At 38.8% G+C, this 23,909-nt stretch overlaps 1 protein-coding gene across 1 annotated transcript; it reads right to left on the reverse strand.

Moving 5' to 3' along the window:
* Nucleotides 1–2,360: 2,360 nt before the first annotated feature.
* On the reverse strand, nt 2,361–21,983 carry HPGDS (hematopoietic prostaglandin D synthase). Its single transcript, XM_047091560.1, has 5 exons — nt 21,851–21,983; nt 13,159–13,251; nt 12,468–12,577; nt 6,879–6,977; nt 2,361–2,525 (listed from the first exon to the last, which is right to left on the reverse strand). The coding sequence occupies exons 1-5, from the start codon at nt 21,981–21,983 to the stop codon at nt 2,361–2,363; spliced, it is 600 nt and encodes a 199-aa protein (XP_046947516.1).
* Nucleotides 21,984–23,909: the final 1,926 nt, after the last annotated feature.

The following is a 23,909-nucleotide window of genomic DNA, read 5'->3' on the forward strand; positions in this document are numbered from 1 at the left end:
TGAAAGAAGCACCTTAAAACAAGATCATACTTGGCCGAACATTCCTTTTCTTTTTATTCCCTTACAGTCTCTCCCCATTTCTGGCTTTTCAACCATGTTCTCCTTCCCCTGTCCTGCATTTCAAGTATAAGGCCATCTATTTCATTGGTCTGTTTCTATATATAACATGATAATGCTAAGATTAGACAAGCCAATATTAATAATATTAACATGTAAATTGAACTGAAATATGATATTCCAGTGCTATAGTTATGGTTTAAAATTGGCTGAGGGATAATCCATATTTCCTTGCAAGATTTCTAAAACTTGTTTAGAAATCACTTGTTTATATGGGTGGTTCTTGCTTTCCATGGTAGCATGGGGCCATAAAAATGACTGCCAAGTTGAGATTGTACAAAATAATCTTAGTCATTGGAGAAGACCGTTGTTCTATGACTTTAAAACTTTTTTCTCAGCACATTAAAAACGTTGGTTATAAATGTGTAGGTAAATGAAAAAAATAAAATTAATTTTAGTAGTAAAAGAAACATTGATAAAGTTACTTTTGTAAAAAACGTTATCAAGAATAGTAATAATACTTTCTTGTATGATTACAAGAGAGCATTCTTTTTATACCTTGGCAAATTATAATTCTGAATTTGTATCACCTTCCAAAATTTTATTGCGTTTTCAGTGTCCTGAAAACTATGCCTGCTGTTTTTTTCTTTTTTAATAGGCTTTATTTTCTAGGTGAGCTTTAGGTTCACAGCAAAATTGAACAGTAAGTAGAGATTTCCCATATATCCCTCCTCCTTCCCTCCCCCCCCCACTTTCATCAATGCCCCCATTCCAGAGTGGTACGTTTGTTACAATCAGTGAACCTACATTGACACAAGATAATCACCCAAAGTCTATTGCATCAGGGATTGCCCTCCGTTTTATATATCCTGTGAGTTTAACAAATTCATTATAGTATACAGAATAGTTTTACTGTCTAAAAATTATATTCCATCTTTTCGACCTTCCCTCCTCCTTAGCCCCGCACCATCACAGGCTCCACAGTTTTGCCTGTAGTTGGAATCAGAATGTCCTATAGCTGGAATCATACAGTAGCCTTTTCACATTGGCTTCTTTCACTTAGTAATCTGCACTTTACTTAGATTTTCTTCGTGTCTTTTCATGGCTTGATAGCTCACTTCTTTTTAGTGCTGAATAATCCCTTGTTTGGTTGTGCCATGGTTCATGTATCCAACTCACTATCAAAGGGCATTTTGGTTGCGTCCAAGTTTTGGTAGTTACCAATAAAGCTGCCACAAACATCCATGAGTAAGTTTTTGCATGCACCTATGTTCTCAACGCCTTTGGGAAAGTACCAAAAAGTGTAATGGCTGTATCATATGGTAAGAATAAGTTTAGTTTTGTAAGAAACTCAAATTCTAAGTTGTCTTTACCATCTCGCCTTCCTGTCAGTGAATAAAAGTTCATTTTGCTTTACATCCTCGCCAGCGTTTGGTGTTGTCAGTGTTTTGAATTTTTGCCATTCTAACAGGTAGGTAGTGATATCTCCTTGTTTTCATTTGCTTTTCCCTGGTGACATGATGTTGAGCATCTTTTCATATACTTATTTACCATGTATATGTCACCCAAGAGGCGCCCATTCAGTTCTATTGTCCGTTTTGTAACCGCTCTTTCCATTTATGTGCAATTTGAATTTGGCTCCAGCATTGTCACTCTTCCTTTCTTTACTGTACTTCATCTTTGTTGCTGAGCTCCCTTTATAAATTATCCACTTTTTAAAAACTTTGAGTGAATTTATCACTGAGAACCAAGCAGGCAATGCAACTACACCCTTTGCTGTCTGTACATGAATAACAGATGTGCAGTGACCAGTCACTAACAGACTTTGAGAGCAGTGATATGATAGGTGGTTAATCATGAGACGTATCTGTTACCTACATAGTGATTTGTGGACTGAAGAGTTAGCAGCAAACTTAATACCTTATGCAATTACAGCAGAAGTCCAACCCATTTGTTTGGGAAATGTGTTACTTAACCATTGTGACTGAAATCCAATGCTTGTTGAAACTGATGCAAAGTGAGCCCTGCCTGGATTGTAAACTCTTCTTTCTCAGTTGTAAATGATGTGAAGTTATTCTGGGGAAAAGAAAAAAAAAAAATGGATACTGGAAACTAAATGCTCTCCACCCACCCCCACCCCCGCTGCTCTTTTTTCCTTGTTTGTTTGCTTAAGCAGAATATGGAAAGAGTGAAAGTCTTGATGGAGCTGGGGAAGGGAGTGTGTGGGTTACATGGCTGCTGTAGCTTATCTGATGGAAGCGATGCTGTGAAGAACAGTAAAGCTTGGAGGTAGCACATGTCACCTAGAGTTTGGTTTGGGGCCTTCGTTGTATCCAGTCAGCGATGGCAGGAATGGCTTGAACTTTCTTCCTTAATGTTACCAATCTAGGATGGTTATCCAGCAAGTCAGGTTTAAAGACCAAAAGTGTGGTGCTGCAAATTTCCCAGTAGAAATCTGCCCAAGTTACCTAGTTGAAACAAAAATTGCCATTTGAACATAAAAGGCATGACTTCTTAAATCAAAAATAGTTTCTTTTGGGGGCACCTGGGTGGCTCAGTCAATTAAAGTGTCTGACTTCAACTCAGGTCATGATCTCATGGTTCATGAGTTTGAGTCCCGCATCAGGCTCTCTGCTGTCAGCACAGAGCCCACTTCGGATTCTCTGTCTCGCTCTCTCTCTCTGCCCTTACCCTGCTTCTCTGCTCTTTCTCTATCAAAAATAAACAACAACAAAAAGTTTCTTTTTAATTTAAAGTTCTCTTTTACTATGAAAGTGGAATGAGTATATGATAGAAAATAACAGATAACACTATACTCCCAATACCTAGAGGTTGCTAATATTAACACCTCTGGGTATAAGATATTTGTGTGTGCGTGCCCCTTCCAAAATGAGATCTTACAGGGGCACCTACATGGCTCTGTGGGGTTAAGAGTCCGATTCTTGGTTTCAGCTCAGGCCATGATCTCACGGTTGTTGAGTTCTAGCTCCTTGTCAGGCTCTGGGCTGACAGTGCAGAGCCTGCTATGGTTCTCTCTCCCTCTCTCTGCCCCTCCCTGTTCACGCTCTCTTTCTCTCTCAAAAGAAATAAAAACTTTCTGAAAAACACAAAAGGAGATTTTACAGTACATATTCTTGTAATTTGATTCACTCTCCACCTCTCTGTGACAATACATCTTTATCTTATACCCAATCAATACTTTTCATCTCTTTCAAAAACGTCCCTTACAGGACACAGCAGACCCATTTCAGGACATGCGTTTCATCTGGTTATGCCACTTAACTCCCTTTTACTGAAGAGTTCACACTAGTCCTGAATAATGTCCTATCTTCAGGATTTGTGTGATTATTTTGTCCTGTTGTTGACCTTGTTCCTTTATTCTGCAGAGTAAGAAGGGATAGAGTGCACGTTATCCCTAGAGAGTTCATAGTTGCAAGTCAAATATTTTTCACTAACACATTATATTGCATCACATCAAAAGACATAATGGGTACCTGAGCATTAGTGGAACCCTTAGAGTGATGGCAGCCTGGTCCTACCCTTGTACACTTTTTCTTTGTACACTTCCCCCGCCCTGCCCCTTTGTGACTAGAAATTAATCCGGCTGACATTACTTTCGCTCCAGATGAATGTCAAAAGGTGAAGTTTAAATGTGGACTATCCTTAGTTTTCTTTTTGTATGGAATTTAATAATGCTAATTCTAGTGTTTTACGAACATGGATACTAAAACCCTGTCAGCCAGGAGAGTTTTATGGGTTAGAGGATTCAGAGTTCAGGCAACAAATATTTATGGAGTACCTATTGTGTGTGATGCGCAGGTTTAGGTGCTGTGATGGGCTGGAAAGCAAAATGTGCTGCAAGCCCTTTCCTGGATGCAGCTTTTATGTAAGAAGCAGGAAGACAAACAGGTAACTGATAGGGACAGTGAAGAAAAAGTGAAGGACTTTCAGGTGGTCATGGAGGGAAGACCTTTGGCAGGTGACATTTAAGCCAGGCTTACATGATGATAGGATCCAGACAGGAAACATGCCGGAAATGAAGCATTCTAAGCTGAGGGGCCAGCAAGCGTAAAGGCTCTTAGGTGGAAGTGAGATTTGTGTCTGAGGAACAAACAAAACACGAGTGTGTGTGGAACACTGTGAGGAAGGGAGAGAGTGCTAAGAGATGGGGTCAGGAGGTAGTTTACCGAAGAGCTTTAAGAGAAAACAAGGGGAGCACATTTTAAGTCTTTAGAAAGTGTTCATTCAATAGGGCAGGGAGAGGAACATTATAGGAAAGTCTACTGGGGAGTCCATGGGAGGAAATGAAGAGGCATGTGGTGAGTTGCAAGTTGAGAATAAAGATGCGACAAGCTTGCTTCTGTGTCACCCAGAAGGATTCAACACACTGTGACCAGACTAAGTCACCAGAGTGCTGCGAAAAGCAATCTGTGTCTTGTCTCCTAGAATGTAGTCTCCTTGAAGGACCCCAACGTACCCCAGTACCTGAATCGTATTTAGATCTGAGTTTTTGTCCATAGTACTTTATAGGTGCCACTGCGCTCCTCTGTCAGTAGTGGGGCTGTAATATCTCGTTGTCTCACTTTTTGTGACATTAACAATTATTATTAGTCAATGCCTAGGTCCATTCCAATCATCAGGGGTTGGAAAACGGTAACAGTTTGTTTTAATCCCCCTTTTTACTTACTAACTGGAATACTTTGGTGAAAACAAACTTGGCCCATCGATTTTTGTTATCTTGAGGTGCAATTGGCATAGGAAAGGCAAGGTAAATTCTTTATTCAAACCCCCCAACCTTTTAAAGACCGTTTTCAGAACAATAATTTGACTCCGCATCATCTAAAAGTAACCAATGAAGCTCTATTTGGTTTGGGGGTTTACGTGTACATGTTTGTGTTTGGTTGTGGTGGTAGTTGCCATCATGTCTTCATTTTGATTTGTTTCAATCCACTGCCAGTAATATTCTCAGTGAAGCTTGAATTGTCCCATCTTTGGCCACTGGAAGCCTCTTCAAGTTAACTTTTGAGTCCTTGTGACACAACCCCAGTTGTCTTTGATAATTCATTTGCTTCCGGTGTGATGTGGTATTCCCAGCTCGTCTCTTACGTTTCCCTGCCCGAATTGAGAATGAGCTATTTCTCCAAGAACCCCTCATTCCTTTTAATATTTAATATTAAATCCTTTAATACTTAGACCCAAAATCTGGGTCCTGCAGGTGCCCAGGACAATTGGATTGGTCACTGTGTCCAGAAAAAGGGATACAACATGCTTTTTTCTTTACCCTGAGATAAAGTTCATCATGACTTCAGATATAGTTCACTTTCAGGAATAGGATGTTTACTTAGCTTCACGGATCTGACATCTCTATCTTCTTTCTCCCACACTGAAGGTCCTGGTTCTCAGTGACATCTACATATTTTTGTATTGCTTAACCCCAAAATATGATATACTAATATTAGAAGAAAATAATATGACTATACCCAGTACCACCAACAATATAATTACAAGAACACTCACTTTACTGTACTTTGCTTTATTGCATGTTGCAGATACTGAGGGGTTTTTTTTATTATTTAAGAGACAGAGAGAGGGGTGTGTGTGTGTGTGTATTTGTGTGAGTGGGGGAGGGGCAGAGAGAGAATCCCAAGCAGGCTCCACACTGTCAGTGCAGAGCCCAGCATGGGGCTCGAATTCATGAACTGTGAGATCATGACCTGAGCCAAAATCAAGAGTTGGACGCTTAACCGACTGAGACCTAGGAGCCCCACATAAACTGTGTTTTTTACAAAGGTTTGTGGCAAACCTGTGTTGAGGAAATGTTTTGTACTATTTTTCCAAGAGCATTTGCTCACTTTGTGTGTCTGTGTCACATTTTGGTAACTCCTGCAACATTGCAAGCTTTTTCATTATTATGGTGTCTGTGATCAGTGATTGCAATGTGCTGAAAGCTCAGATGATGGTTAACGTTTTTTTAGCAACAAAGTATTTTTTTAAATTTTTTAATGTTTATTCATTTTTGAGAGAGACAGAGTGTGAGTGGGGGAGGGCCAGAGAGAGACGGAGACAGAATCTGAAGCAGGCTCCAGGCTCTGAGCTGTCAGCACACAGCCCGACACAGAGCTCGAACCCACGAACTATGTGATCATGACCTGAGCTGAAGTCCGGTGTTTAACGGACTGAGCCACCCAGGCGCCCCGCAACAAAGTATTTTTTAATTAAGATATGTATATTGTTTTGTTTTGTTTTAGACAATACCATTGCATGCTTACCAGATTACAGTACAGTGTAAACATAACTGTATACTGGGAAACCAAAAATTCATTTGCTGTGATATTCGCATTGTTGCAGTGGTCCGGAACCGATCCCACAATATCTCCGAGGTATGCCCCTACTAACAACGGTGTACAATTTCTATTTTTTGTCCTGAGAGAATATTTATAATAAGATGTATAGTCAAATTACTGTGTTTTACTGTGATATTTCTTAAAACAGTTCTACCTCACTAATAAAGTACTTAGGTACTTTACACACTTCATGCATCAATTTGACACAGGTTTATTTGTTTCACTTTGCTTTTACTTTGCAGTGTTAGCTTTTTAAAATATTTTTGTTGTTTTTATATAATTATATAAAATATTTTAGTTGATGCTTTCAAAGTTAAGTCCACTAAAAAAATTCATTCAGAGAAGTTTAGCTTTTATCCCTGCGCTCTAACCTACTCTCTCCCGATGGGTAACTTTTTTTTTTCTCAATGACTCTTTGTAAGTTTTTGGTTGGGTGTGAGTGTGCTTGCGTTTTTTTATGATGTAAAAGGTACTCACAGAGTTACCAATGAGCCACTCTTTTTCCCCTAAGTATGTGTCCAAATCTTGCAGAAGATGAGGTCCATCATATGTAAGAAGCTCATTAAACATCTGATCCTAGGAGAGAGAGAAAAAGCTCACTTTAAGGATAATAGGAAGAAAAATAAATAATATGATTGGGAGAGGAAGTAGATTTTTCCATATTTATCCTCCTGTATGAGTTGAGAAAGGAAGAGAAGTAGCTTATGTGTTGTTGGTGGGGGTGGTTGCTGTTTTCAAATGTGTGACACGGAGATTGGGGTCTGATTCTTTATACTTAGTCATCCCTTTGTTACTCATGGATTAAAAAATAACTGTCACCAGTTCTTACAGCTTCTTTGTATATGATGACTAAATATTTCACCCACAAAAACTTTTCATGATTTTTATCTTAATTTTTACTGAGAAAAAACGATTCCATTATGTTTTTACATTTTTAAAATTAATCTTTTTTCTTAGGCTCACTCTTTTTGAAGTGAAATGACATAACTGAGGCTAAAGAAATGAATTTTAGTTTGTAAGGCTAGGTTCCTTTTGTTTGGCAGTCTTTTATTTCCCCATTGCACTTAACAGAAGTAAACGCTTTTATGCGTTTTTTCTTGTTGGCTTGACATGGTGCCTTAGTATGAGCCTTGTCTGCCTTGAATATCATCTACAAAACCATCATCTAGGTGCACTCTTTTGATATATTATGTAAGCTAACATTACAAACCAAATGTTCTTAGAAGAGACCATGGCCTCTTTCTTGGTAAGAAGTGTTTGTTTATATATGAAAATTCTGTCTGGTGTGTATCTTGGATATGAAATGTAAGCCAATCTCAAAAATATTATAAAATATGTGTGTACATGTGTTATTTGCTAATAATGATAAATGATGTATAATAAAATCCAGCCTTTATTAAGACAGGTCAGGTAGTGGATTAACTCCCTCACCAACTTGCCGATTCCTTTGTTATTATTATAACTGCTAGGTAATAGAGATTACTGTAACATAATGCCTTAGGTTTGTAGAGCACAGTTTGCAAAAGCATCATTACATATTTACATACATTGGCCAGATTTTATAAATGAAACATGGGAAGTTTGTCATTATTTTGCCTTTTTATTTTTTCCACTGTTCTATGCTACCTTCATTCATAAGTTTCTCTCTCTATGGTTAATATGTTCATAGTTTACAATAAAACAGTGTGAGTTCTGCCTCTTACACATCATGTGCAAGCTGAGAAGTAATGGACCCAGATCTATGTGGCACTTCCCAGAGCCCAGCCCAGCTCAGCATCAGTTGGAAAGGAATAATGGCCAACTTGACTCTCCTAGAATAGCTAGAAATGGGAAGGAGTCAAATGGAACAGGAGGTAGCTGCTGGACAGGTTTCCAAAACTTTTGTATTCTCATCTACATAATTTTGTTCCTTCTTCTAATGTGCATTTGCCACAACTTAAGGTCAGGTACACTGATGCTTGTGCATATGCAATGCCAAATAAAAATCTTTTCTCTGCACTAAAAGAACCTTTTATTGCAGGTTCTCTTTATATGTTTGGTGAATCATCTCAGTGATTCATCTCCTCGAATGACATGTAAATTATAACCAGCATAATTATTAGTATTTAAGAATCATTTTGAAGAATACTCGCTAAAATAACACAAAGAAGATGAAATTTCATTACACATCCTTTTTTCCAGATGTGTACTTTTAAAAATGTATTTCCTGATAAACCCTAGATAGCCACTCGGTAGACTCAGAAATTTCCTTCTTCCTCCAGAGCATTGTAAGTCAGGAGGTTTTTGAACCTGAGAACTGATTGCTATAGTATTCTATCAGATGACTTTTAGAGGAATTCTATTTCTCCAAAGCATTTATCTTTAAATCCACACTTCCTCAATCATTTAGTATTGGAAATGGGCCACTGGCATTCCTTCAACCCTGCTCATCTTTCATCTTCCCGTTCCCATTCTTTAGGGGGAAACTGAAACAGATATGTTGAATAACCAGGGAAACACAAGTGGTAAATTCGAGGATTCTCAGGGTGACTAATGTCCAGAAACATATTTTGCCTTATAAAGTTAATTTTTTAAAAGTTGGAAGTGGAATTTTTTAGCAACCAATACTGTAACATTTATAATTATGTGTGTTTGATAGATCTTTAGGGCTCATACAGTAAGAGGGCTATTTTCACTGTCCGTCCATCTTCACTGTATCAATATTCTGCTCTTGAAAATGGTACCTGACCACAAGGTGGCAGCAGTGCAACCTACTGCCGGGAGACTAGGCAATGGAATATACTGCCACTTTTGCCTGTTCATTATATACTAGCCAGATCCTGCTTATTAATCAGATGGTATGTAGCCAATTGCAATATTTCTGTAACATGTCCTCCTTTCATATGATTTATTTATAAACTTGGATTATGTCCTGTGAATTTTGTTTTTTTTTTTTAGCTAGAAGGTATGTAAGAGCATGGTTATTCTAATACAAAGGTAGGTTACTCTAATCATAAACATCCAAAGAATATTTTCCTCTGGGAGTTAGCTTCTATTATGGAGCCTCGGCCACAGAAAAGTACAAAATAGAGAAATAGAGAAGAACAAGCCCATTGATTGATAGATTGCCAATCAGTGGGGTCTTTAGCACATCGAAGGAAAAGTTTTAGATACATTTCTCTAAATTGGATATTATGTATCTACTTTGTCTCTGCACTTATAAGGATGTGTTAAATATAGATGGCCATGTCTGACAAAAGGAAAAACAATGAGCAATGAACTATATAAGCACTATTAATTATATATCATAGAATAATTATAGTATCTAATATTTCTCAAAACATTGCTACCTTGTCATAGGTACTCATGCTAACTTTTCATTAATCCTGCCAACACACTTCAAAGTAGATTCTGTGGTATCCCTACTTTACAGACAAAGAATTTGAACTATTGATAGGCAGTTATGTGACAACTAGTTAAGAAGGGAATCAGAATTCAAGCCTGGCAGTGTGATTCCAGAGCCTGAAGGTAATTGCTATGAATCAAAGCTGAGCTTTTATTTTAAACTTTGTGCTGGTTAGGCAGCCATTACATTCAAGTCAAGGAATCAGGAAATGTGAATACTTTGATGTTCCAAATATCTCTATTGAAATCAAAAGTTCCTAGTTAAGTAAGTTGTATTTAGCATAAATATGTTTAAGCAAATTGATAAGACTGTCATTTCATGCTGTAACTTTTGGATACAGACCATAAGCGATAAGACATACATAGTGACCAGCTGCTGGCATTAAAACCAGTGGTTGAGAACATGGAGTCTGAGTCTGAGTGGCTGGGATTTGAATTCCTTGTGTACTACTTACTAGCTAAATAACCATATACAAGTTACTTATGCTACATGAACCTCAGTTTCTCCATCTGGAAAAATGAACATCATAGTTTCTCCCTAAGGGAGGACCTGGGTGTTAGTCACTAATTTAAAAGAAAGAATGCACAGGTGATGAGGCAACTCCATAACCACTCTATCTCTTAGTGTCTTCATGTGCAGAGTGAGCATGGTGATAGAAAGCACTTATCTCACGGGTGGATTGGGGGGACTGGCTGAGACCACGTGTGTGAAGGGGCTGGAGCCACACCCGCACGTGGTGTTTGAGAAGTTCAGCTCTTGCTGTCTCTCACGCATCACATATGTAGTGCCTGCTAAGTGAGAGGTGCAGTGCTAGGTGTGGGGACATGAGTGAGTAGCACGGACATAATTACTACCCTCATGGGTGCTCTACTGGAGGAGACAAACAAGTAAATATATTTTAAAATACGATTGTAATGAGGCCCTACAGGACACCACTAGGGGGCTGTAATGGAGAATAACCAGCAAGGTCTATTTAGAATTCTGGATAAAGATGATGGATGTGACACACATACATATTTTTCATCCAAAACCACAGTAAATACGTATTTTTGAAAAGACAGAGCCCACAAAGAGGTGGAAAACAGGAGACAAGACAAAACAAAATTTGAAGCCGTAAAGAAAATGGTTGAATGGTATCTGCAAAGGTAAAGCTGAAAACTTTAATATCTATCTCATAACACCCTCAAATGGTTCAGGAAGAGGCAAGATATATCGAGAATTGGGGGTAAGGGGGTAAGAGAGAGGATAATGTGAGGACTGGTGGAAAGCTGTGGAAGATGTCATTTTAGCATGAGATTTCCTCCTTCATTTTACACTTGACACGTGCCTCTGCCCCATCGTTAGCAGAAGGCTCGAGAGGGTGAAATAGATGGTTTGTGGGTTGGGAGTTGTCATTCATAATGTATTCAAAATAGGAGATTAAATGAATATATGCACACTGAACTCTAAGTTCTGAGATTCTTAGCCCTCTCTTTGCTGATTGTTTCCCAGAACACTGGCAGCCACAACTTTATTTCCAGGCAAAAGACTGGAAGTCCTCTCTTGGGACTCTTTCTAGTCCCTAAAGATAGTGCTATGGGGAAATACTCTGCAAATGGCCTGGTGATGCTCAAAATCAACGAACCCTGTCCACATGCCGAGGGCTTTGGGTAAACTTTTTAATATTCCTATTCTTTATCATGGATTATAAAGGGTGGTCTGGCTTGTGGGGAAAGACAGAGACCAAAAAAAGAGGAAAATTAGAGTAATAAAGATTTCAGGATGACAACTGTGCACCAGGTGTTTAGGGTGACCAAACCAGACTGAAGCAGTGTGGCACACAAGACAGACATATCCATGCTGTCTGTCATCATCACACCTCTTGTCATCAAGCCTTCATTTTAACTTTTGGAATCCTGGAGGATGCACCCCAAATAAAGAAGTAAGTAAAAGACAGAGATGGCATTCAGGAAACAATAGGACTCCACTCAGGAGAAAGACATCCCTGGGATGACAGTGAAGGGAAGTCTGGTGAAGACAGATGTGCAGAAACCTAGACAGTTCAGCAAAAGAGAGAGGATCTCGGCCAGGTATCTCCAAGAAAATAGGGGACATAATAGATTATCTGGTATCATTGACCTTGTGGAAAATCGTATTGGCAGGCTACTGGATGGTGTGGGAAGGTTTAGTAGTAAGTGTAAAAGCAATTAGGCAAATGAAGGAAAGGCAATTAGTAACTTCGAGGAGGTAAAGTGAGAAAGGAAATAAAATATAGTACAATTCACAGTTCTGTATAATATTTGCCTAGGAATACTAACGTAACAACCAAATATCAATTTGAACAAAACATTTTAATATCATTAAAACTGGGAAGAAGGGAAGCAGAGGTGATGATTACATAAGAGATAAATTCTTATTACCATAGTAATAAGTCCAGAGAAATGATCTAAAATTAGTGAATCAAAGAAAGCCATATGTACTTGTCTTAAAGAACTAGCTAAACGAGGGTTATGTCTGAGGAGGGGTTAATGTGAAGAGGTAAAGCAGGAAATCGCTGTACTTTGTTTTAAATTTGTTAATGTAACTTGATATTTTAAAACTATAGGTATGTCTTACTTTGATAGAAAGGCGATTTTAAAGCAAGCCACCTAATGCCTGGCAAGTGGATATGATTAATAGTAACAACGAACTGATCACATTACTTTTATATCTTGTTTTTTCTCTGCCCAAGGAAAACGTGACATGAAATCATCCAATGTGTCCACAATCGCATCAGCTTGACATTGTTCCAGTTCTGTTTTTCCAGCCAGATCTATAAAATAAGACCATTTTAAGCCCAGAAATACACTGGATTTGATTGACTATATTAAAATGTTAATTTTTTAATAGGCAATATATTCTTATAGTTCAAAAATTCAAAATATAAAACTGTATCCAATGAAGACTAACTTCCACCCCCACTCCCATCCTCTCATTGTGCTCCCTTACCTACCATTCCGTTCGGAAGGGGGGGCGGGGGTTGGTATTCTTCTATTATTTCTTTATGAAAATAAATCTATATATCCCACTCAATATAAGCATCCCCCATATATCCTACAGATCTTTCCTCACAAGTTTGTTAAGGGCATCTTTGCTCCTTTTTCAGCTACATAGAAGCACCACTGTCTAGCCTCTGCTGATTAGGTTTGTTTCTTTCATGTCTTTTACTAATATTACAATAAATAACTCGTACAATAAATAACCTGCTTTATCATTGATACTTCTCTGGCATTTAGTTTCATTCTTCTTTACACTATAATGTTCAATAATAAAATTGTTTAATGAGTAGCAAATATATGTCCTGTATTTTTTTTTTTCGGTTATCAAAACTCTTCAACACAATAAACATATTACCTGTGTTTTTGGTCAGGTATCTTGCTATTGCTAGGCTCTGGTGAAGGTTAAGTCCATCGACTTCCAAAATGGGTATTTTACCGAATGGAAGAGCTTAAAATAAAAGAAGCAACAGTAAAAAAAAAATCAACTTCCGTACCAAAATCAGTAATAATTCTTCCATTTTTACTGATAATTACAGAAATAAATCATGATTTGAAAGTTATAAAATGTTTGAATATTTATTCTAAAAGGGACAGTAATCACCAGAATCTTCATAAGTTTTATATTTTTATTTAAAAAAAATTCTTAATGTTTACTTTTGAAGGAGAGAGAGACAGAGACCGAGCATCAATGGGGGAGGGGCAACGAGAGAGGGAGACACAGAATCAGAAGCAGGCTCCAGACTCTGAGCTGTTGGCACAGAGCCCCACGCAGGGCTCGAACCCACAAACCGTGAGATCATGACCTGAGCTGAAGTTGGAAGCTCAACTGACCGAACCACCCAGGCGCCCCTTGATAAGATTTTTTTTTTTTTTAAGTTGTCAGAAGACCTACTACAGAGTTAGTGGCCGCAGCAGGTCGAAAACCCAGGTTTACAGTGACACTACATATTAACCTGTGTATTACCTCATATATTACATAACATTACTTATCTTTTCAAAAACCTTTCTTTTAAAGCTTCATTAATTTTTGTGGCTTCCGTGAGCAATAACGTGAGTTATTCTTTAAAACCATAATCTATGGGGCGCCTGGGTGGCGCAGTCGGTTAAGCGTCCGACTTCAGCCAGGTCACGATCTCGCGGTCCGGGAGTTCGAGCCCCGCGTCAGGCTCTGGGCTGATGGCTCAGAGCCTGGAGCCTGTTTCCGATTCTGTGTCTCCCTCTCTCTCTGCCCCTCCCCCGTTCATGCTCTGTCTCTCTCTGTCGCAAAAATAAATAAACGTTGAAAAAAAAATAAAACCATAATCTAAGGAAATGGAGAGTTTGATTTACCTATCGAGTTATGGTAAGAAATTTAGCCAATTTTGATGAGAGACTATGTGAAGTATATAGTAAGGTAGTAAGTAAGCAATTTGTACAAATATTAGGGCAGACTCCTAGCAGATGTGTTATTTTATCTGTAGATCCTACTTTGTTTTATCTCAATCTATTATGTTTTGTCAGAAAGAAATATGTTTTTATACAAAAATTCTAAGTTGTAGATAAATAATAACTACCATATAATTACAGCTATTTGAGTATTTTAATTGCTTACTCATATGTATTTAAAAACAACATCATAATGTATTTATAAACCACTTTTTTTATTTGATAACCTCTTTTTGAAATCTTTCCAAATCAATGACACATCAGCTTTTTTAAAAAAATTGTTTTTGGGGCACCTGGGTGGCTCAGTCGGTTAAGCGTCCGACTTCAGCTCAGGTCATGATCTCGCGATCTCGCGGTCCGTGAGTTCGAGCCCCGCGTCGGGCTCTGGGCTGATGGCTCAGAGCCTGGAGCCTGCTTCCGATTCTGTGTCTCCCTCTCTCTCTGCTCCTCCCCCGTTCATGCTCTGTCTCTCTCTCTGTCTGTCTCAAAAATAAATAAACGTTAAAAAAAATTAAAAAAAATTGTTTTTAATGGTTATTTTTGATAGAGAGAGCACAGTGCCACCCAGGCGCCCTGAAACATCCCTTTTTAATGGCTGCATTATATTTTGTCACATGTATTGATCACAATATTCCCAACCAGTGCCTTAGTTTGGGAAATATCATTATTTTGGAAAGGGAGGAAAGAATAAAGTGCCACTCATAATCCCATGACCCTAATGCAACTAGAATCAACCTAGAATCAGCCTTCAAGTGTCTTCCATATGCACATTAAATAAGTACAAGATGGATTACAGTTCACATCAGGAATAAAAACATCCTTGAGTACTTACCTAAGGAGTGTGCTAAGTACAATTCTAGGTGCCTGAGATACTGCAGTGAGCTAAACAAAGTCCCAAATAAAGCTGACACAAATCGCGATGCCTTATTCGGAGCAAAGTATGTGATTAGAAATTAACATGCTTAACATTTAGAGGGCTGCCCCCTTTATGCTAGGCAGTGTGCTAAATATTTCATGTACCCATTAGGTCCTCTGGTACTTACAACAATCTTGTGAAGTAGGTATTATCTCATTTTATAAATGAGGAGATGAGGTGAAGAGAGGTTGTGTCAAGAGTCCAGCTCACCTACTTGGTAGAGGCTCAAACTGAGTTCAGTTGGAAACTTTGCTCAGCTGTTTTGCTAGTTCTAAGAGCTATATTTTGTGAAATACATTAAAAATCAGAGCAAACCCAGAGGACAGTAGCCAAGTTAGAGAAGGGTCTGAAAACCACTTTTTATAAGGATTGGCTGAAAAACTTGGCACTCTTCACTGGGGAGAACAAAACAAACGAAGTGTAACCTAATGGCCACCTTCATATATGGCACAGCAATCAAAAGGATGAAAAATTGTACTTATCCTGACTATCTCTAAAACGCAGAACTGGAACTAAAAAGTAATTTAAAAAGGGCAGATATTAACTCAAAATGAAGCATAATTTTTTAGCATTGGAACTATTGATGATGGAATGTGTTTTCCTGCGAGATGGTAGGCTTTCAGCTACTGGCAGCATTTGAGCCAAGCTCGTGATAATTGCCAACAGTGGGAATAAAGAAATTTAAGAAGTGCCAAGGCCTTCATTTGGTTCCAGAAAAAAAATAACTTTGGGGTTGTTGGAGATGTAACTAATCAGGAGCATCTGTCAAAAAGCTTTAAGGAATTTAGTGATGCTGAGTATAAGGCTGTGTGATATGGCTGCCAAAGTAAGCACTGTGATCTTGGTAAAATGTCCTTGGAGAGTATCTCGGACTTATGCTAAGAGTGGTGGTCCCATTGTGCTCTGTGCTCTTCTAATGCCTGGAACATTGTGTTTCCCCACAGGCACCATGCATTAAATGGTGGACATAATCTAACAGTAGCTTGTCCTTCTTCAGTAGTGAGGAAATCCAAACTAGGGGACATAAATGGAACCCTCCAGGAAGAGAAGAGAGTTGTCCCTTGGACCCCCACCTCATATAACCCATGGGAAGCAGCATATAAATCAAGAAGTAGAGTCAGGGCTAGAAAGTTTGGACTGAAATTCACAATGATGATCAGAGAAACAAGCAAGGAAGTTCTAAAAGTTGATATCTAGAGGAACAGATGTATGAGTTAGCTGGGACTCAGTTCTGAACTCAGCCAGTGAGCTTTATCTGCACTCAGAGTATTATCATTGAACTGACTACCCAGCAATGTCTTTTTTTCTCTATGATCTTAAAGATACTAAATTTCCTCAAATAATTGGATGTGATAGAAGGAATAATCTATTCTCCACAGATTAAAATGATAAGTCCAAGGCCAATGTATGAAAACCATGAGGAGATAGATCTAATTTTGCGTAAAGAAGAGGCTTTTAAAAGTTTTCCTCCTTCAAAAATAAACATTAAAATTTTTTTAAAAAAGAACAAAAATAAATAAACATTAAAAAAAATTAAAAAGGTTTTCCTCCTTTTCTGTTTTTTGTTCTCTTCCCAGAATTTCACTGAGACATTAGACATCTTCAACTTGAGTCTCAATTTTTCTAATCTTTTTTCTCCATTTTTTATTTCTTTTTCCTCCTGTGCCTTCTGGAGGAGTTCTTACTTTTTTTTATCATTTTATCAATTTGACTTGTTTTGTCTATATCAAATTTTTAGTTTCAACATCTTTTTTGTCTCTGAACATTCCTTTTTATAGCATATTTGTTCACAATGTATAGAATATCTGTTCTCTTTGAGGATTTTCTATTTTTGAATTTTTTTTCTTGCTATATCATCCTGATGCCCTCAGTTGATTTTTCCCCCACTACTTCTTTGTGTAGGTCTGTTTCATATTAGAGGCCTTCTAACAAATATCTATTAAATTTTGGTTTGCCATTCCTGTTTTAAATAAGTGAAAGGAATAAAAGCTCATTGGAACCTCAGTGGACATGGGGAGGGCTTACAAACAGACTGGGCTGGGCCGTGTCACTGAGATGCCCACCCGTTCAGTGTCTGCTAGACATTTCTCTTGGGCTGACCAGCTTCCCTGGAGACAACACTTCACATTTCCTGCCCGAGGGATACTCATTTGGTTGCAGCATTCCGACTGTAGAGCAGGGGATAAGGGCTTTGGGTCTCACTATTTAGTTTCTAGATTTCCGTTGAATCCTACCTATAGTATTTTGTCCTCAGACATGACTGGTGTCCTAGAATCCTCTGGGTCGTCCTTGATTGAGAGTAATCTCCATCCTTCTTCCAGGGTGGGAAAAAGATCTTGTGGTCATGCTGCTGCCTCACATTCTTCCAGTCAATCCTCTGTCAGTTCGGTTTTTAGAGTTCTCGGTTGCTTCCAATTCCTGAGAATTTGGGGGGATCCCTGGAGTGATTCAGCTTGCCTCCTCCTCCTCTAGGCTTATATTTGAGCATCAGTAGCCTACTAAGTCACCTTACCATTCTGTTTTTGTTAATGTTTATTTATTGATTTTGAGACAGAGAGAGAGAGAGAGAAAGAGAGAGAGGGAGAGAGAGAACAAGCAGGGGAGGGGCAGAGAGAGAGAGAGAGAGAGAGAGAATCCCAAGCAGCCTCCAAGCCGTCAGTGCAGAGCCTGACACGGGGGTGAACTCACAAACCGTGAGATCATGACATGAGCTGAGATCAAGAGTTGGTCACTTAACTGACCGAGCCACCTAGATGCCCCATCATCTTACCATTCTTGGACCTGTTTTCCAGCTTTGAGAATTTTGTGCTATTATATTCAAGCTTGATTTCTTTGTCCTTGTAGGGCTTTGACTTTTTATTTTTTTAAGAAGTACCTCAATGTTATTTAAAGAGAAAAAAAATGTCAACACCTGTGCGCAGTTTACCAGGTTTGACTTGGGAGAACTTCTTAATGGAAATACCCAATGATATTCTAGGTTATCACAGAGGGCAGGTCATAGAAGATTTCAAACACCAGCGAGCATTCCTAAGTCAGATGGGAGATGAGGCTAGCTAAAATATGTAATAAACTGCTTTTCAAATCTGCTCTTGCCTTTTTTCTCAAAGCTATAAAATCCTGGATTTTTAGCTGAGCAAGTGATTATCCACAATAACGTCAGCATTTCCCAGCTTCCCCTGTAGTAATGTATGACCACATGAATAAGTTCTTACCAAGGGGCTACAAGCAGAAGTGAAATGTAAAACTTTCTGGTCATGCTGTTGAAAGAAAGAGATGTGCCCCTTTCCCTCTTACACTTCCTGTGAGCTGAAATGTGGAAGGAGGGGGAGCTATCTTAACTATATAAATTAAACAATCAACAAGGGGTGGCAGATCAACAGAAAATAAGGAGCCTAATCTGTGACAAGTTCATGGAGCAGCACCACTATACCAGCTTGGGCTTTTATGCAAAAGAAATGAATTTCTATTCTCTTGAGGCCATTTTTGTGTTGGGTGTCTGTTAAAGCATCTGAAACTATGAATATATATATATATATGTATCCTAACCACCATGAACTTTAAAATTCCTTTCAACTCTAAGAATCTGTGAAAATATTAAGAAAATGTAGCAATTCCATTTTTAATAACATAATGGAAAGTCAAGGTAGAAGAGGGTATGAGGCACTCACAGAACTTATATCTAAAAACTAAAAGGCAGCATTTGTTATATGTAATGTCTGTGCAACTTGCTATCCATCTTGACTTCATTAATGAATAAAATTTAATTTCACCTATTTCATGTCCACAGAGTTAAAAATCCCATGTACAAATTCTGATGGCAGGGGGAGAGTTTGGATATCTATGAGAAAGTTTCATGATAAAAGGAAATGAAATATTCAAGCCCTCCAAGGAAGAGTTCTCTGATAAGAAAAAGAGTGATTACAGGGGCAATGAGTGTTAAAGAACTCATGTTTTTAAAAGGCATGTGGTGATATGTATTGTTAATATGCCAGTTATCCTGGTGTTGGTGGTTTTATTTATTTACATATTTATTTTAATATAATTTATTGTCAAGTTAGCTAGCATACAGAGCATACAGTGTGTCCTTGGTTTCTGAGGTAGATTCCCATGATTCATCACTTACATACAACACCCAGTGCTCATCCCAACAAGTGCCCTCCTCAGTGCCCATCACCCATTTTCCTTTCTCCCCCACCCCCATCAACCCTCAGTTTGTTCTCTGTATTTAAGAGTCTCTCGGGCACCTGGGTGGCTTGGTCGGTTAAACGTCCGACTTCGGCCCAGGTCATGATCTTGCGGTCTGTGAGTTTGAGCCCCGCGTCAGGCTCTGTGCTGACAGCTCAGAGCCTGGACTCCGTTTCAGATTCTGTGTCTCCCTCTCTTTCTGCCCCTCCCCTGTTCATGCTCTGTCTCCCTCTCTCAAAAATAAATAAACGTTAAAAAAAATTTAAAAAAAAAAGAGTCTCTCATGGTTTGCCTTCCTCTCTGTAACTACTTTTTTTCCTTCCCTTCCCCCATGGTCTTCTGTTAAGTTTCTCAAATTCCACACATGAGTGAAATCATATGATATCTGTCTTTCTCTGACTGATTTATTTCACTTAGCATAATACCCTCCTGTTCCATCCACGTTGTTGCAAATGGCAAGATTTCATTCTTTTTCATTGCTGACTAGTATCCCATTGTATACATAAACCACATCTTCTTTATCCATTCATCAGTTGACTGACATTTGGGCTCTTTCCATACTTTGGCTATTGTCGATAATGCTGCAATAAACATTGGGGTACTTGTGCCCCTATGAATCAACATCCTATATCCTTTGGATAAATTCCTAGTAGTGCTATTGCTGGGTCGTAGCGTAGTTCTACTTTTAATTTTTTGAGGAACCTCCACATTGTTTTCCAGAGTGGCTGCAGTTATTGGCATCTAGTGCAAATAACTTGGGCCACTGTATGAAATTGACCTGTGTTTGAAAAACAATTCTACCCTGCTAGGACTGTGAATGTAGATTACATAAATTCTGTGTGCTATAGCTATCCCAGCTATAAAATAGAAACAATAATACATCCCATGAAGGCAGGCTGGAGAAATTAAATGAAATGAGTCTGGGGAGTACCTTCCAGGTGCCCGATAGTCTTCCAATACCCAGTAGTTGTTTTCTTCAACTTCATCTTTATGCAAATTTGTAATAACTTCATCACAAAAATGTGAATTTTAACCATACAACTAATATTTTTTTTTTAATTTTTTTTTCAACGTTTTATTTTATTTTTGGGACAGAGAGAGACAGAGCATGAACGGGGGAGGGGCAGAGAGAGAGGGAGACACAGAATCGGAAGCAGGCTCCAGGCTCCGAGCCATCAGCCCAGAGCCCGACGCGGGGCTCGAACTCACGGACCGCGAGATCGTGACCTGGCTGAAGTCGGACGCTCAACCGAGTGCGCCACCCAGGCGCCTCCATACAACTAATATTTAGTTAGTATTTCTAGGTGGATTTCATGAACAAAAGAATTAGCTCATCTATTTTTTTCTTCATTCAGAAAAAAAAAAAAGCACCTAGGGGATGACTCACAATTTACTGGGAGCCACACACTTTTTAATGTAATAATATTTCTAATTCTTCCCCTTTGTCCTGAGTGCTAAGTAGCATGTTTTCATTTGGTTACCTGCCCAATTCGTCAATTTGCTCTTTCTTCAAACATCCTAGTTTTGCTCACATATCCATCCTTCTTTTGAATAGTCACATGCTGCATGAAAATAGATTCCACCCCCAACTTCAGAGGTAGACTAGGTGGTTCAAGGTACTTCTTATCTGCTTTGTCGGTTCACACGCAGACACATAACCCAATTTGAGCCAGTGAGACATGACAAGTTTGCCAACGTCTTCTGGGAAAGATTTTCTTCACTCAACATTTATGGAAGGAGTGCTCTTTCTCTCTCTCACATATCTCTCGACATTCCTGTTCAAGGCTGTGGGGCTGGAACCGCAGTAACCTTATTGTTACTTGTTCCATGATGCCACAAACACACAGAAGAAAGTCATCTCTTGAAACCTGTCCTATTTCTGATTTTTGGTTATCTGAGACAACTAATTTCCTTGTCATCTAAGCGATTTTGAGGTCGGTTTTCTGTTAGAGCAGCATATCTGATCCCTTGTCAAAACATTATAGGTATCTGCCGTGAGCCCATCCAATTCCAATTGTCAAGAATAATGACTTTGGTATTCCCCATTTCAGCTCTCCTGACACAGCTTTGTATTGTTTATATATTCTTTCTATGAGGTTTGTGTTTTCACCTTGAATAGAAAATTTTGGGGGCCACCTAGCTTCTCAATGTAAAGCTAAATCAGATTTAAAAACCTCTATTTAAAAAAATAATAATAAATGGGACACCTGGGTGGCTCAGTCAAGTGTCCGGCTTCAGCTCAGGTCATGATCTCGTGGTTCATGAGTTCAAGCCCTGCATCAGGTTCTGTGCTGGCAGCTCTGAGCCTGGAGCCTGCTTCGGATTCTGTGTCTCCCTCTCTCTCTGCCTCTACCCCACTTGTGCTCTGTCTCTCTCTCAAAAATAAATAAGCATTAAAAATTTTTTTAATCAATAAATAAAAAAATTAAAACCTTTCTTTTTTTTCATTTCCCTGAGGAAACACAGAAAGTTCTGGAAATATATTTTCCCTACATTTTCATGAACTATTTGTGCCACTTACTTGATTTGACTTCAGGCCAATCAGCTTGTTCTATTCTGTGGTCTTCATACTTTATGCCCAAATATGCAAATATATATCGAATAATTTCCGCTCTCCCCCTCATATTAAAATAAGTGAGTTTGTAGTTTGGCATGGTGGGATTCTGGAAAAAGAAAATTTGAAGATTATTTTAGCAGCCCTCTAGGGATGTTTTGATATTTTTTCCTTGGGGATTTTTTCAAAACTTTATGGCATCTTTTGAAATAGTTGTAGATATTAGAGAATATTTCAAAACCTGAATTATAAATCACTATCCTAATAACATATGGGAAAGACTTGTTAGAAGATCATGACTACCTCTTTAAGAATTAGCTGGAACATTCCAGTGAAATAATCAAACTCAAATTTTACTTACAAAAAAAATTCAGTGTGAGAGGGTATCTATACACCAACCTTCAGAGGACAGAGTCTGAAACTTCCCATTTTTTCCATTTTAAGCTGTTTTTTTCCTGCCTTTACTCACTTGTAGACAGCAGGATAAGGATTTCACGAACAGGGTACGTGCAAGGGGAATGTGAGCCAGCCTTGCCAACCTGAGCTGGCCATCGCCTCCCTTCTCTCGCCCATGGCATTTCCCTCTAGGAATCAAAGGCTTAGGGAAACACTGCTCTCTTTTCTCTTTTACTGCACGCATGCTGCTGGGTTTTATTGGGATGCTAGCACCCCGCAAACAGAACCCACCTTGGTGACCTTTGTTGGGAGGGGGCAACGGGAGGCATATTTCTCTGTACCTCCTGTAGAGGAGCAAGGGAGAAAGAAAGCAACTCTCTTACATTTCATAAAGTTTGCTAATACTGGCTACATTGGTTAGATGTAGGTCGTTATAATTTCATGAGTTTTCTGTGATTTGTATCATCTCATTTCCATTGTGTATAAACGATTAATGATTTCAAGCACTAATGGTAGAATGTCTTGTAATTTTTTAACGATCAGGTAACCTAGAAAGAAACATTTTCATTTGAAATTCAGCTCTTGCACTAAGTTGCTGTGTATCTTTGGACTAGTCAACAAAATCTCTCTGAATTTCAAAGTCCATTTTTTGGAAGTAGAGATACTAATATGGACTTGGAGATGTACTGGGGTAGTACAGGTAAAGCGTTTCACACAATGCCAGACGCTTAATAATTATTAGCTATTGACGATAATAACTCTCAGTTAATTCTATAGTCAAAAATAACCACTGTGAATACAGTACACTAAAAACAAATAATGTTCATAGTAATTACATGAATAGAAGTCATAAAGAATAATTATTTTTTAACTTTTTATTTTTGAAAGAGAGAGCATGAGTGGGGGAGGGGCAGAGACAGAGGAGGACAAAAGATCCAAAGTGGTCTCTGTGCTGACAGCAGCGAGCCCCATGTGGAGCCTGAACTCACGAACCGTCAGATCGTGATCTGAGCCAAAGTCACACACTCAACCAACTGAGTCACCTAGGTGCCCCAACAATTATTTATTTTAAGTGGTAAGTTTAAGTAGTTTATTTTCTGCTAGGGAAGTCTTTCAAGGATGTTAACGGAATAGTAAATAAAAAGAAAAGTTAGGCTGAAGTCTCAAAACAAAATTCTATCTGAAATCACACCACATAAACGGTCAAACACAAACCACAAAAATCTAGATTGCCAAGTTTATGCACTCCCAGTATCCCCCTGTGGTGCAGATGACCACAAACAGCTGTCTGGTTGCCTATTGAGACCCCCTCAAGACCCAGGAAACTATGGTGACGGTAATTTCTGGTGAATCCATTTCTCTGGGCCTGGGTTTTCCCCGTCCAGGTATTGTGGGTGGAGGTGATGCTCCTTGCTAGAAACACAGTCACCCTGAACATTCCACACGCCAGCCTACTCCTGTTGGCCAGTCCAGTCCGTGTCCAAGTGAAATGTGGCACATGCCTCGCATATCAGGTATGTGAGTTAAAAATTCACTGGAGTGAACTAATGAAAATTCCAAGGTACAGAGCCCCCAGTTCTTTGGGGGAGAAATATGCAGACAAGGAGTTCAAATTTGGGGAACTAAGTTA

Source organism: Lynx rufus, unplaced genomic scaffold (genome assembly GCF_022079265.1).
Source record: "Lynx rufus isolate CCGP_SWC_20201006 ecotype Redwood Valley unplaced genomic scaffold, mLynRuf1.p SCAF_3, whole genome shotgun sequence".
Taxonomy (NCBI): Eukaryota; Metazoa; Chordata; class Mammalia; order Carnivora; family Felidae; genus Lynx; species Lynx rufus.

Coding starts and splice junctions, on each gene's coding strand:
- HPGDS (XM_047091560.1), bottom strand. CDS start 21,983: ATGCCAAACTACAAACTCACTTATTTTAATATGAGGGGGAGAGCGGAA. Junction 6,978..12,467: donor AGAAAAAACAAGATATAAAA/GTAATGTGATCA, acceptor TCTCTCTCCTAG/GATCAGATGTTTAATGAGCT. Junction 2,526..6,878: donor AGTGGCTCATTGGTAACTCT/GTGAGTACCTTT, acceptor TGTTTCAACTAG/GTAACTTGGGCAGATTTCTA.